Source organism: Desmodus rotundus, chromosome 12 (assembly GCF_022682495.2).
Source record: "Desmodus rotundus isolate HL8 chromosome 12, HLdesRot8A.1, whole genome shotgun sequence".
Taxonomy (NCBI): Eukaryota; Metazoa; Chordata; class Mammalia; order Chiroptera; family Phyllostomidae; genus Desmodus; species Desmodus rotundus.
Window position 1 is genome coordinate 66,194,865 of NC_071398.1, and position 12,897 is coordinate 66,207,761.

At 38.2% G+C, this 12,897-nt stretch overlaps 1 protein-coding gene across 1 annotated transcript in view; it reads left to right on the forward strand.

Moving 5' to 3' along the window:
- The window catches only part of MAN1A2 (mannosidase alpha class 1A member 2), a 123,975-nt gene that overhangs the window by 93,782 nt on the left and 17,296 nt on the right, over positions 1-12,897 (forward strand). Inside the window, exons 10-12 of the mRNA XM_024570613.4 lie at positions 1,669-1,885; positions 8,353-8,525; positions 11,964-12,079. Of these exons, the coding sequence (XP_024426381.1) occupies positions 1,669-1,885; positions 8,353-8,525; positions 11,964-12,079 (506 nt within the window). The remainder of the gene's footprint in view (positions 1-1,668; positions 1,886-8,352; positions 8,526-11,963; positions 12,080-12,897) is intronic.

A 12,897-nucleotide genomic window follows, 5' to 3' on the forward strand; every position in this document is an offset into this window, starting at 1 on the left:
AAATAATATTACTCAACTGCAGTTCAACAGTTTGGCATTTTATATAAGTTGAACTCTCAGACATTGGCCATTTTTTAGAGAGAAAAGAGAGCCGTACAAGAAATTTTCAGGGTTTATAAGTGAATTACTGGGGGGAAAGCCCCATCTTTACCTACTTTTTACTTTAATCCTAGTAGATCCATGTGGATATGTTTGATATTTTTTAACTGTAACACAGTAAGATTTATGTTGTAATGAACAAAAATAACAAAATGACAAAAATATCACGCAATGGTGTAGGATCCAGCTAGGCTCTCAGTCTGTAGGCATTTATCGAGTGCTTCCATGTGGAGAGCACGCTAACGCTGGAGGCCGTGAGGTCCACAGAGATGGGGAACGTTGCCCTGTGTGCAGAACACCAATCCTTCCTGCGCGCTGCAGAGCACTGGGCTTAAAAGGAAAAACAACAGTGAACACTTACAATCCAGTGGTTCCTTAGTTTGCTTATTAACCTCTTCTTATTTCCCTAACAGTTAAAATATCATTATTTACCATTTATTTATAAAATGGCATTAATTAAACATTTATTGAGTTCATATTACACTTATAGGCCTTATGGCATAAAAAATGATGGCACAGGCATAGTCCTTGTAGTTCTGTAAAACATTATTATAAAGAATATAAAATAAACTTTTCCAAAGCTGGATGTTACTGAGCTTGTCAGACAACAACCCATCGTAAAAGCGTGGGTTAGTTCTATTTCCTCTTTATTGGCAGTGAAAGTATAGTTTCTAATCATAGAATTTCCATGAAAGAGAACTGAATTCATGTAGTTTCTTAAACTTTTTTGTGGATCTATCTCTAGAGGTAGAGAATACATAGACCCTCTCAGCAAAGTGTGAGAACATAGTCCAAAGTAATAAAGCTCTTAAAAATCTCATTTTTAAAGTTAAATGTAAATGTAATGTAAATTAAATGTAAAATTGAATGTTGGATTCTACTTTGTGTAATATTGAAGTTTAAAATAGAATACTTTTCTTGCCATCCTCATGTCTTTTGAGTAAAATTGATTGCAGGAGGGTAGACTGTGTTTTTCACGTGCCCTGTCTTAAACCCAGCACAGCATCCAGAGGCCTCAGTTGCGAAGTAAGGGACTGAGGAGTTCAGTTTGACCTTTCGGCTAGTTTCATAAGCTTTATAACATACAAGATATCTTACCTAATGGTGCCTTTTTAAAGTACTTTGAGAGAAGGTATAGTTACATGAAAAGAGGAGAAGCCATTTGACTAATCAAAGTTAAAATTTTCTGATTAGCTTAGGTATTCTGTCTGTTCGGTTTTTGTTGTATGGCATAGAAAATCAATCAAATCGTCAGTCTTTGGGTTCTAACTTGTCATCAAGATCTCAATTGACTGATCATTATGAATTTTTTTAGCTCAAGAAGAAAAGTAATCTTTAAGCTAGTTTCCCCTTGTCCACCTTTTTTTGTTATAGTAGTGATTTGTTCAAATTTATGCAATTTGATTAGTCATTCAAAACTTAGTTATTGTAAAGTAAGCCTTCCAATTTGGGAAAGTTACTGCTTTGTGGAATATCATACTACCAAGGTTTTATTATCAGAAAGATGCAGTAAGTTTGAACACTTAACGTTTTGCTTCTGAAGTTTTGAATATCTACTCTTTCTTGTAGGCTATAGAAAAACATCTTATTAAGAAGTCCCGTGGAGGCCTTACCTTTATTGGAGAATGGAAGAATGGGCACCTGGAAAAGAAGATGGGGCATTTGGCCTGCTTTGCAGGGGGGATGTTTGCACTTGGAGCAGACGGTTCCAGGGACAAAGCTGGTCATTACTTAGAGCTAGGGGCGGAAATTGCACGTACATGTCATGAGTCATATGACAGAACTGGTAAGCATATTAATAATGCTAATCACTTAGCCCCAAATAACCTGCTAATTAGAAATATGTTTGGGAATCAGAAGGAAAATATATAAGCATTTTTGTTTCAAAATAGTTTCCTCTAATACAGTAAATTATTTTCTTAACTTGAATTTTAATTCTGGAAATGTGTTCCTGCATCATTTTCTTTTTATTATTCCTGAATTCTGCTACTGTTTTGTCAATAAAGGTTTTGAAGAACTTAAAAACAAAGGTAGGGCATTTGAGGATACATGGGATAACAGTATTTATTTTAATACAGTAAGAATCCATTTAGCCATTCATTTCAGTTTTTACAAACCAGTTCCTTAAAAGGCCACAAAACAGATTTAGGCTACATGCCTTGCCTATCCTCTTGTGAAAATAAGAAAATATTAGTAGTAATATTGAATGTATAATTGGTGTCTAGGTAACTAGTAGTATCTAGATAACTACTAGTTACTAGTAGTTTTTCTCTTAGTCATTTCACCAATAATTTTTGAGTTGTTAGTGCCTTTTTTTTTTTTTTAAGATTTTGTTTATTTAGAGGGGAAAGTAGGGAAAAAGAGAGGAAGAGAAACATCAATGTATGAAAGAAACATAAGTTGTTTGCCTCTCGCACATGACCCATATAGGAACCAAGCCCACAATACAGGCATGTGCCCCGACCAGGAATTGAACCAGCAACCTTTGGCTTTGTGGACAGTGCTCAACCAACTGAGCCACGGCTGGCCAGGGCTATTGGTGCCTTTAATTAGAAAGATCCTGTGGCATTGTGCTAGGCAAATATGTAATATTTCTGGGCTTCAGTGACCTTACTGGGAAAATGAGATGATTCTCAGTGGTGACAATAATTGGTTCTTGGGGGTGAAGAATATATTTTTGTGTATAAAGCATAGATACACATACAGTTATAGGTATGTATTATTAAAATCTTATGGAGAGAGAAGGCAATTAGGATTTTTAAAAGCCTGAAAATAGGGTTGAGAAAAACTTAACTAGACCATCCAAGATTTTCTGTGACTTTAAAAGTATATGTTTCTGTGTGAAATAATGGAGAATAAGTTGCCTGAAAGACTAAAAACCAGTGATTTCTCTTTGTGATTTCAGGAGTTGAATTGTTGCTTATATTAAATAACTGAACTTCTGTTTCAGGGTTAATTTATCATTAGGCACCATGACACAAATACGATTGGCATAAAATTTATTCTGATTCAAAATCTGTCAAGTTCTTTTTATATAATAAGGAATTGAACTTGTGAAATTTACCCTTCGATTCCCCAGTAACTAAATCAGTGATTCCATTTCTTAACAAAATATAACGAAGTCAAAAGGACATTGAAGCAGATCTTATTTTAGGGTAGTTTAAGTGTTGGTGTGTAATACATGTAAAATCAGTGATCTGAGTTACAAATACAAGCTAAATTATGTTATTATGTTGGTGATACAGAGTATTAAGTGTATACTTAAAGATAGAGCTCAAATTAGTTTCAACATTGAGAACCAGAACAGATTTTTAGTGTTTGTGTTAGGACCCATAATAGGACTTATGGCTATGCAGATTTTGGTCACCCGTCAAATAATAGGTGTAAAATAGTAAGAGTGCATAATACAGCAGACATATTAAAAATATGATACACCATAGTTATTGTAATTAATCGTTCACCCCATTAAACATGGAGCACCTATTAAATGCCAAGCATTTGCTGGATGCTGATAGGTTAAAGTGTGAACAAGATGTATTTCTGCCTTTGAAAAATTCGTAGAATGCCAGAGTTATGGAAGAATTCTCTATATTTCTCATTTTCACATTTCATAAGGACATTGCTGAGGCTGATATGAAACACTGAATACAGAAAGAACATGTGCACTAGGATTCAAAATCCCCTTGTCCCACTACCTATTATCTGTGAGCCTTAGGCAAATCATTTGAGCTTCCTAAGCCTCAGTTGCTCATCTGCAAACAATTGGAATAATAGTACCTACCCTGACTTGTTCATAATGTGAATACTGGTGAATTTTTTAAACGTGCCGTCTGTGGTTGGTGCTGCCATGCCTGGTCTGACGGTCATCCTCACGTTGCAAGGGAGCTGCCAAAGCTTGCTGTTCGATCGTGTGCTGTAGTCCACGTCTGCCACTGTTTGTGCTCATCTTTAATCTCAACTGAGATGCTTCAGTTAGAAAGCATGGTCCTAGTTTTGCTTATTTCCTGCCAGGTCGTTACATCTTCTGCTGTGTTTTTCTTATAGCTGTGCTATAATTTTTGGCCACTTCATTTAAAAATAACCATCTACTTCTTACCAGTTATTCCAGCTAAATTCATGGGACAATTGTTGCCCTTGGGTTTCACTTTCATTTGTTGTTGGTTAGAGTTAACATTAACTCAAAATTTGGTAATCTTCATATTTTCCACCTTATTTATGAACATGGCCTGCTGCTTAATATTTAGCTGCGTTTGTGGAGAACACTGCTGAGTCTGTTCATGAAACTGACAGTAATTCAGTGGTGGTTTCATACTGTTACAGCTCCAGGGGGAGTTAGCTTGGTTTGTTGTTTCAGTTTATTCTGAGGTATAATGCAAAACTGGTGCCAAGACTTCCAAAATAGAGTTCTTTCTTTTTCTGGGTTTCTGGATTAAAATTTTCTAAGCATCATTAAAATAGTGACTATCATATAGTTTAGTTTATTTCATATTGAAATTGGGCAAAGCCTTTTCCTTAGACCTTGTGCTACCACATTCGGCGGTAGGGGAATTTAATCTGTTCAGGGGCATATAATGTATCCAGGGGCCAAAAGATCCATTGAACATGGAATACTGAATGTATATTAAGAGTTTCCAGCCCTGGCCAGTGTGGCTCAGTTGGTTGGAGCTTTGTCCCAAAGCTAGAAGGTTGTGAGTTCAATTTCTGAGTCAGGGCGCATAACCTAGGTTGTGGGTTTGATCCCCAGTCTGGGTGCATATGAGAGGCAACCAATCGATGCTTCTCTCTGTCATCATTGTTTCTCTGTCTCCCTTCCTCTCTCTCTGAAAAAAATGTCCTTGGGTAAGGATAAAAAATAAGTTAAAGGAGTTCCCACAACTGTTTTTTCCTTAGAGGGAAGGGTATAGGAAAATAGTTTAAGTTCTTCCCTTCATATTAGCCCATTCAAACTGTGGTCAGATCGCCTGTCCCAGAATATTCCTTGTGCTTTTTTCTAGTGTTGAATTTCTTTTGTTGACTGGAGTATACTTATTTTTCTGTCTGTATGGGTCCTACGTATCTTGGAGTTCTCATATGAATTGCATTCCCCGTGACTTTACAAACTAATCTGTGCCTTCTTTAAACTTTCATTATCTTACTACTGACCTTTACCACATTTTATATTTTACTTAAATTTTGTTATTTGTTCATGTCTCTACCTATATTGTCGGGGAGCTTTAACGCAGCCCCCCCGGTTCCGCCACGGATGAAGAAAAAGACTACCAAGTCATGATCTGCTTGGGGAGGAAAGGTGGCCCATCTCTCAAAGGAGAAGGGCCCGGAGCCTTTCCCTCCATGGGCTTTTATTAGGTTCATTCGCACAGCAGTACGGATAAAGCTCATCAATCATTGTCAGCCAGTAAGGGTTAAACAATACATGATTTACAGAGAACTTTGAGGGCTTATTCTGAATTATAGCCAATTAGTTAGAGGGCCATAAAACTTGAGGTGCCAGACTCATCTCAGGTCTGGACCCTTATCTTTTAAGCTGAGGGTACAAATGAAGTAGGTTTCACAGGAATGTGTGTATTTTTTCTTAGGCCCGATTCCCCAGGGAATCCGCCCCTCCCAGCACGGGACTGCACTGCCCTCTGTTATTGCTTCAGGCTTAAGTCAGGCAAGGGAAGTAAGGCAGCCAAGAGATTAGGAGACTTCTTGCAGATAGAATGAGGACTCAGGCTATTTCAAAGCTGAGGGGTGAGGGTCCATCACCCCCTTTTTCCACAGCCCCCCGAGTCCTTCCCTGCGAGCTTATTCCTGGTGACCAGAGCCTGTCTTAGGTTGATCCTTCCTTGAGGAATCTTACCGGTCATTGGCTAACTGGTCAAGCTCAGGGCCAAGCAGGGTGAAGTGGGCAGAGGTGGCACACCTGCCAGGGAGATAAGCTTTGTCTCCTTAGTGGCTTATGGTCCCAACTCTGACTCAGCCTTAACCATGGGGGGTTACAGCTTCTGAAACCAGGCAGGGCGGGTCCCAACACTATATCGTATGATTTTTGCATCCTCTGGAGTTCTTTTTATCCAGCCACTAAAGTATTTATGGTTTTGCTTTAATTTTTAATTGTTGGATTAGTTATTTTCCTTTTAGAAATGAAATATCAAATGTAAGTGGAAAATTTAAGACAGGAAATAGAAACTAAATGAAATTATTTTTTACATTTCTTAAACAAAAGAGCACCTAAGAATAGTGCCTTCAGAAACGTGAGGCCAATGGTGTGGCCAAAATAATGGGTGTGATAGCTTACAGAGTTTTACTCACCAGCCCCCACAGGACAAATGTGCTCTGTTTCCGGCATGCTTTACTTGTGAAGTTACGAATGGCCAATGCATAAAACACAATTTTCAGTGAGAAGTTTAAAATATTAGTTCCATGCTGTCAACTTCTGCTTTAGTTCAGATGATATTATCATTGTAATTACAGAAGTTACCTAATTTAAAGTTAGTCTTAAGATTAACATTTGAAATTTCCATGTGATCGCTTCGTAGCACACTTAGTCTAAGGAAAGCATGTAGGAAATCCAGACAAAATAACTTACCTTACCTTTTTTAATTGGATTACCATCATATCAGTATTTATGATTGACTTTTATCATCATTTTAAAAGCGTTTATTAAATGCCAAATAATATTTGATTGTCAGACCTTTCCGCAGCTGGATAGAAGTTTCCTTATGAAATATTGATAATTTGTTGGTTATTCCTAGTTTGAAGTACCATTGAGGAACTGGTCAGTACTTTTTATACACACATGAAGTTTTGCATAAAATTTCAGAGGCTTCTTGGACACAAATCTGTTTCCCTCTTCCAAAGCCTGCAGTAGAGTTTGCGACCCTCAGGTTAAAACCCCCCGCTTGAGTTCTGTTTTAGCTCTCTAAGACTTAGCAGAAGACACACTGGTTATTAACTCTTCTGGATCACGTGTTTTGCTTTTCATCGAACTGTTTACTGTCTCCACAATGTTTTTGTTTTGTATTTTGCGGGGAAAGAATGGTAAGAAAGGCCTTATTTTCACCTCCTTTAATTGTGATTATTTGGAGCTTATGGCGTCACCGCTATAATGCTGAAATTTGGCCACAGCAACACATGTCAAGCTAACAACTTGGCCATGATCTCGTTTTTGGCCCACCAGCATTATAGTTCTTCCACCACCTTTTCATTTCTAAGAAAATATGAAAATGCATAGCATTGTCATGAGAGAGGTGAGAAACCTTGAAACTATTTGCCCCAGAGCAGCCTAGGTAAAAAGAAAGACAGGCGGTCGCTGAGAGTGGTAAGGTGTGTGACTTCAGCATCCCAGTGAGAGACGGCTTTATCGCCCAGGGTTAGGGTGCTGGGTGTGATTAGAAAGAAGTTCTTAAAAAACTTTTCTTGCAGCTCTGTATTCCAGCCTGAATGGAAATCATATCATTTAAGGAACAGTATGTAATGTGGAAACATATGTGTATAGCTATGTTTTATTCAAACTGGAGAGAAGTTTTCTAACAAAATGTTGACAATTTGTTGGTTATTCCTAACTTCAGGAGTAAATGGGCAAGGCCCTGGTGAAATTTCTTAAAGATTGGCAATTTCAACTCTACCTTGCATATTTTGAGGCTATAGGAGAAGAGAGTTTATTTTTAAAACTGATTTGAGTTTTTAAATATATTATTTTTTTATATACTATATAACATGCTTCAAAAAAAAAGGTTTATACTCTGCAACTAAATCTAATTCAAAGTCTAAGCTCTGAGCTCTAAAATGTTATCACTGGGGAAAAAAAAAAAACCAAAACCTGAGCTCTAAAATGTTTTCCAGTGTGTATGTTACACTAAAAGGACTTTAAAATTGTCTTGACTTTTAAAAAAATAATTCTGCACAGGACAGTTGTCTGTCTCATTTTATTTTGGAGCAAAACAGAGTATGTAATGTACTTCTGTCTTACCTTTGCATTTGTTTCCAAAGGACTACGAGACTTGTCGGTACAGTTAGATGTAGCAGTATGTTAATAATGTACATTATTTGTGAGAGAGATTTTATGTCAGAGTAATAGGAATATTTATGTCTATCATAAGAAAGCCAAATGTGGATTTTTAAAAATCACTGATTTTGCAAAACAGCAACAGTAAAAATAAAACAGACAACAAAAATAACTTCATCCCCATTCCTTCAGGGAGAAAGAAGCTCTGGCATACAAACCTAAGCGGTTTATTGTGCTCACTTATGTCTTTTGTCATGTTACAGCATTAAAGCTAGGTCCCGAGTCCTTCAAGTTTGACGGTGCAGTAGAGGCAGTGGCGGTCCGGCAGGCTGAGAAGTATTACATCCTCCGTCCAGAAGTCATCGAAACCTATTGGTACCTGTGGCGATTCACTCATGATCCCAGATACAGGCAGTGGGGCTGGGAAGCAGCTCTGGTAAATAAACCAGTTTTTCATTTCCTGGGCAAGTCCTTCTCCAGTGCCGTGTCTCCTCCTCCGTGTCCCCTCCTCATGTGCAGTAACGGTGGGGCTACCTCCACTCATTGATGGAGGACTCTTTTAACCAATTTACGTTTCTTAAGCAGCAAAAGTAAACCTTAGACTCCAGTTTAGTTCTCTATTAGAAGTATTTTCCTACTAGTTTTCACACCTTCTTATTAGTAACTATAAAGAATCATTTAAAAGGCAGTTTTCCCCCTATCATTATAGACTTTCTATACTTCCCTATTATTGCTCAAACTAAAAAAAAAAAAAAAAATTTGTAAAATTGCCCAGATTCACAGCCTGGGTAGGTTACCTATTCATTTCAGCCTGTGTTCCAAGTAACTCCTTAGTGTATCACCATGAGAAGGATCAGTGAATTGTTACATATATATATGTATATATGGATGTGGCTATGAAATGAGGAATGTTTAATGGGTAGTAAGTAAAGAAAACAAGTGGTTTACTCTTTACCATACTTGGCTTTGAGAGAACGCATGGCTCTCAGTACCCGGGGAGAAAGAAAATCAGTAGTCTTTTTGTGAAAGTGTAGCTTATTCCTGAGTGTGAGGGAGTGTTTTATTCACTGAGATACACTAATTATGATAAATAGTAGTAATAATGATAAATATTCATATTTAAATTATTTAACTTAAGCCTCTAGTATAGATAGAATGAGGTAATTCTAGGTGAGAGAAGTGATGTCAGTAAATTGCTCAGACAAGAACATACAAGGTATGTTCTAGGTCAGACTGTAGACCAGTTTATGTAAAAAGAAAGTTTCACAGCAGCAACCAGAGAGAGGAGTTTGAAGTCATTGTGTTGATGGCCTTATGTGCCAGATCAAGGGATGTAGACCTTACTCAGTGATTGAGGACCAGCACACACACACACACACACGTCTCTCAGTTACTGTGTAGGTGTTTCTCCTGGATATGGAAAGTCCTGACCCATCTAAAAAGCCCATCAGATCTTTCTCCTCACCACCTCCTCCTACCCACCAACCCTCTCTGACTTTAATAATCCGCTGTAGGGCTACTAAAGACTTCTCAAAGGGGGAGGAACTACTAAAGGCTTTTTAGTGGGGGGTAACAAAACAAAAGGACCTGGGTGTAATCTGCACATGGGTGGGTTTGGAGACCCCTGCAGTGATCTGGGCATGCTGTAATAAAGACTGGAACTGAGGTGAGGACTCTTACACGTCGTTTGTCACTCAGACCTGGATAGTCCTTATGGAGTTTAACGATGGTAAGAAAATAGTGATGGAAGGTGGTTGCATGAACAGGAGCCGAGCCAGCATTGCACATACTGCTTTTCCACCTGGGTCCAGAATCGGCAACATAGCTGCCAGGGAAACTGCGTGCTGCTGTTGAGGAGATAGCCCAGCTGTTGCCACAGTGGCTCGGGAGCAGGACACACACGCTTCTGGTGGCAGCGGCTTATGTAATGCTGTTTTCAAACATTACACTCTGTAGGGGCAATAGGTAGGTAAAGAAATCCTGCAGTGAATCGACTTGACTGTCCCTAATATTTAATGGTTCTTTTTCAGAGGAATAAGGGAGATGGATGTGGATCGGGGGGGAGGGGTGGTGGTAGAAACTTCCTTTCTTTGAGAAATACTAGGATAGTTTCTCCTGGTCCTAAGGTCCTTTTTTCCTGTGCCCCTTCTTAATGTATGGCCCGACTCTTGTCCATCGAAAAGAGGTTTGACACACTCAAACTTTAACCAACATCTGTCCAAATTTGGGTTAACAGGAGTTTGAATTTTGCTTTTAATAGCTCATATGGACACACACAAACTCACTAGTGTAAAGAACAGAACTGAAATAGTTAGGCTTTAAATTCAAGTTTTCACAAGAGTGTGTGATGAGAAAGGGGGTAGAGGTGGAGACAAAGGAGGAGGATTCATATCTTAAATAGAATCTGCTTGCCTGCCCAACCCCTGGCCTCCCCTGTTGGGTGCAAAGAAAGAAGAGGGAAGATGGGCTGAGACAGAATAGTGGTATCACAGGTCTTCTGTAGCTTTAGCTATTCCATGTACATACATGAACTTCCAGACACATGAGTATATTATGCATGAAAATTAGTCTTCAAGAAGTGACTCTAAGTGGCTTAAAGGTTAGTCATGCCTCTCTGCTCCTACCTCAGTATTCTTCAACTGCTCTGAAAGTTCTGTGTGGGTAAAGACACAGACTCATTGTGCAAAACACGGTGTTTAAAAACTCTTAATATTTAAAATATGTTTAAAATATTTAGATAGAGAAAGGTACCAAACCCTTTGGTAAGAAGACTTGATAACCCAGCTCTAATCAAAATAGAACTATATTAAAAAGAACAGTTTGATTAAGAAAACACTTTTGTTGTTAGTTTGCTTTTCATTAGAGAGGAGGAAGACCAGAAGAGTAAGAATAGTAGCGCGAACAGTGACCACACTTCCATTCCGCAGCATCGCGGGGTCAGGCAGAGAAAGAAGTCCACTTGGGCTTTCAACTGTTCATGAAAGGCTACGTCCGGAATGTATTACACCTGCACAAGCAGGACTTTTGGTTGCTTTGGATTAAAAACAAGGTTTTGAATAGATTTCATTTGATTCAGTATGTTTTATTTAGACATGTTCAAAGATGCAAAAAGGGGTATAAATTAAGAATTTGTACTCCCGGTCAGTAGTTAATAATGTGGAGCAAATTACTCGGCCTCAGTTTTCCCATCCAAAAAGTAAAGCTAACACAATCTCATAGGGTTGTTGGAAATTTAAATGGTAATGCATTAAAGCGATTAGAAGAGCCTTCAGCACAGTTAATACTTCATAATTGTTAGCCCTTAATATTGTAATTATTGTAGCAGGTGTGTGGGTGGGCACTTCCTGCCAGCTGGTGGCACCTATGATGCCTAACTCATAGAATTATGATAATACAATCTCTGGCATACTGTATGTTTACAGCAAATAGTATCTCATTGCTGTTACTATGCGGAGCTCCTAAGTAGTGCTTGCTTTTAGCATGTTTGCATTATTGTTTATCTTTGGAAGTCATAAAATTGCATTAAAAATTTTTAATTTAAATTGACCTCCCTCAAATTGTCAGAATTCATGAGACTTTATTGTGCCATACAGGTCTCATATCCAGTGTGAATAGCCTAAATTTGACTCCTAAGTTAGAAAAATGTAAGATGTCTTAAAAAGATTAAGAGTTTTGAAGAGGGAGAAATTCCACAGGAAATAGAATACCTTAGTCAATTTTTCCAGAGGGAACTATTTCCATTTGATAATAAATTTTGTTCTTAAACTGTGAAATTCTAATAGAGAGCTCTGTGAACTTTTGACTGTTGTCTCTTAACTTGACCATAAAACTTGAAATTTGTGGAATTGATTCTTTGGTCTGATCTCTTTCACAGGCTATTGAGAAGTATTGCCGAGTCAGCGGAGGGTTTTCCGGGGTGAAGGATGTTTATTCCTCTACTCCTGCACATGACGACGTACAGCAGAGCTTCTTTCTTGCTGAAACATTAAAGTAAGTAGAAGCCTTTTTAAAAATGTTGTATTGTAGGCTGGTTTTGCTGTATAATTACTACATGATGAATTAATACTAATATATTACATTGGATTTTAGTACAAATATCTTTTTATTTAATTGGGTCTTAGATTTTTAGCTGCATCTCAAGAAGAATGACTTAGGCTATGAGGTAGATACTTTGTCACATAAGAGTTTAATACCTTTATTTTGTCCTTAGTTCTTTAGTGTGCATTAGAATCATCTGGAAGACTTTTTAAAACACAGATAACTGAGCCATCCCTGTAGTTTCTGATTCAGTAGCTCTAGGGCGGAACCTAGGAATTTGCATTTCTGACAAGCTCCCGGGCGATGTGGGTGATGCTGGTCCAGGAACCACACGTGAACTCCCTGCTCTAGCTAATGCAGTCTGTTGGGAGTAGTCATGGTGTTTTCATGGCACTAGAGGACATGTGACCATAGCCACCCATCCTTTCAGTGGAGCTTCCCGCAAGGATACACACAGAGGGAATGATGGAAAAGAGAAAGACAGCTGAATCATTGGGCTTGTACTCAAACCTCTGGCACAGCTCCCTGTGTGCTGGCTGGAAGGTGGTGGAGGCCTTGAATATGTCTCCTTCCTAACGACTACAAAGTAAATATTTCTTGACATTTTGTCATAAGCTTCATATTTCTATTTCCTGTTTATCTATACCTGAATGCCTCATAAACTGTCAGTTTGTTCAGAAAAATTTTATTTTTTTAGTCATTGTTCAGGTTACTTGAGGATAAATCAGTAGACAAAGTACAAAAATCTGTACTTTCCTGAAGTTTACATG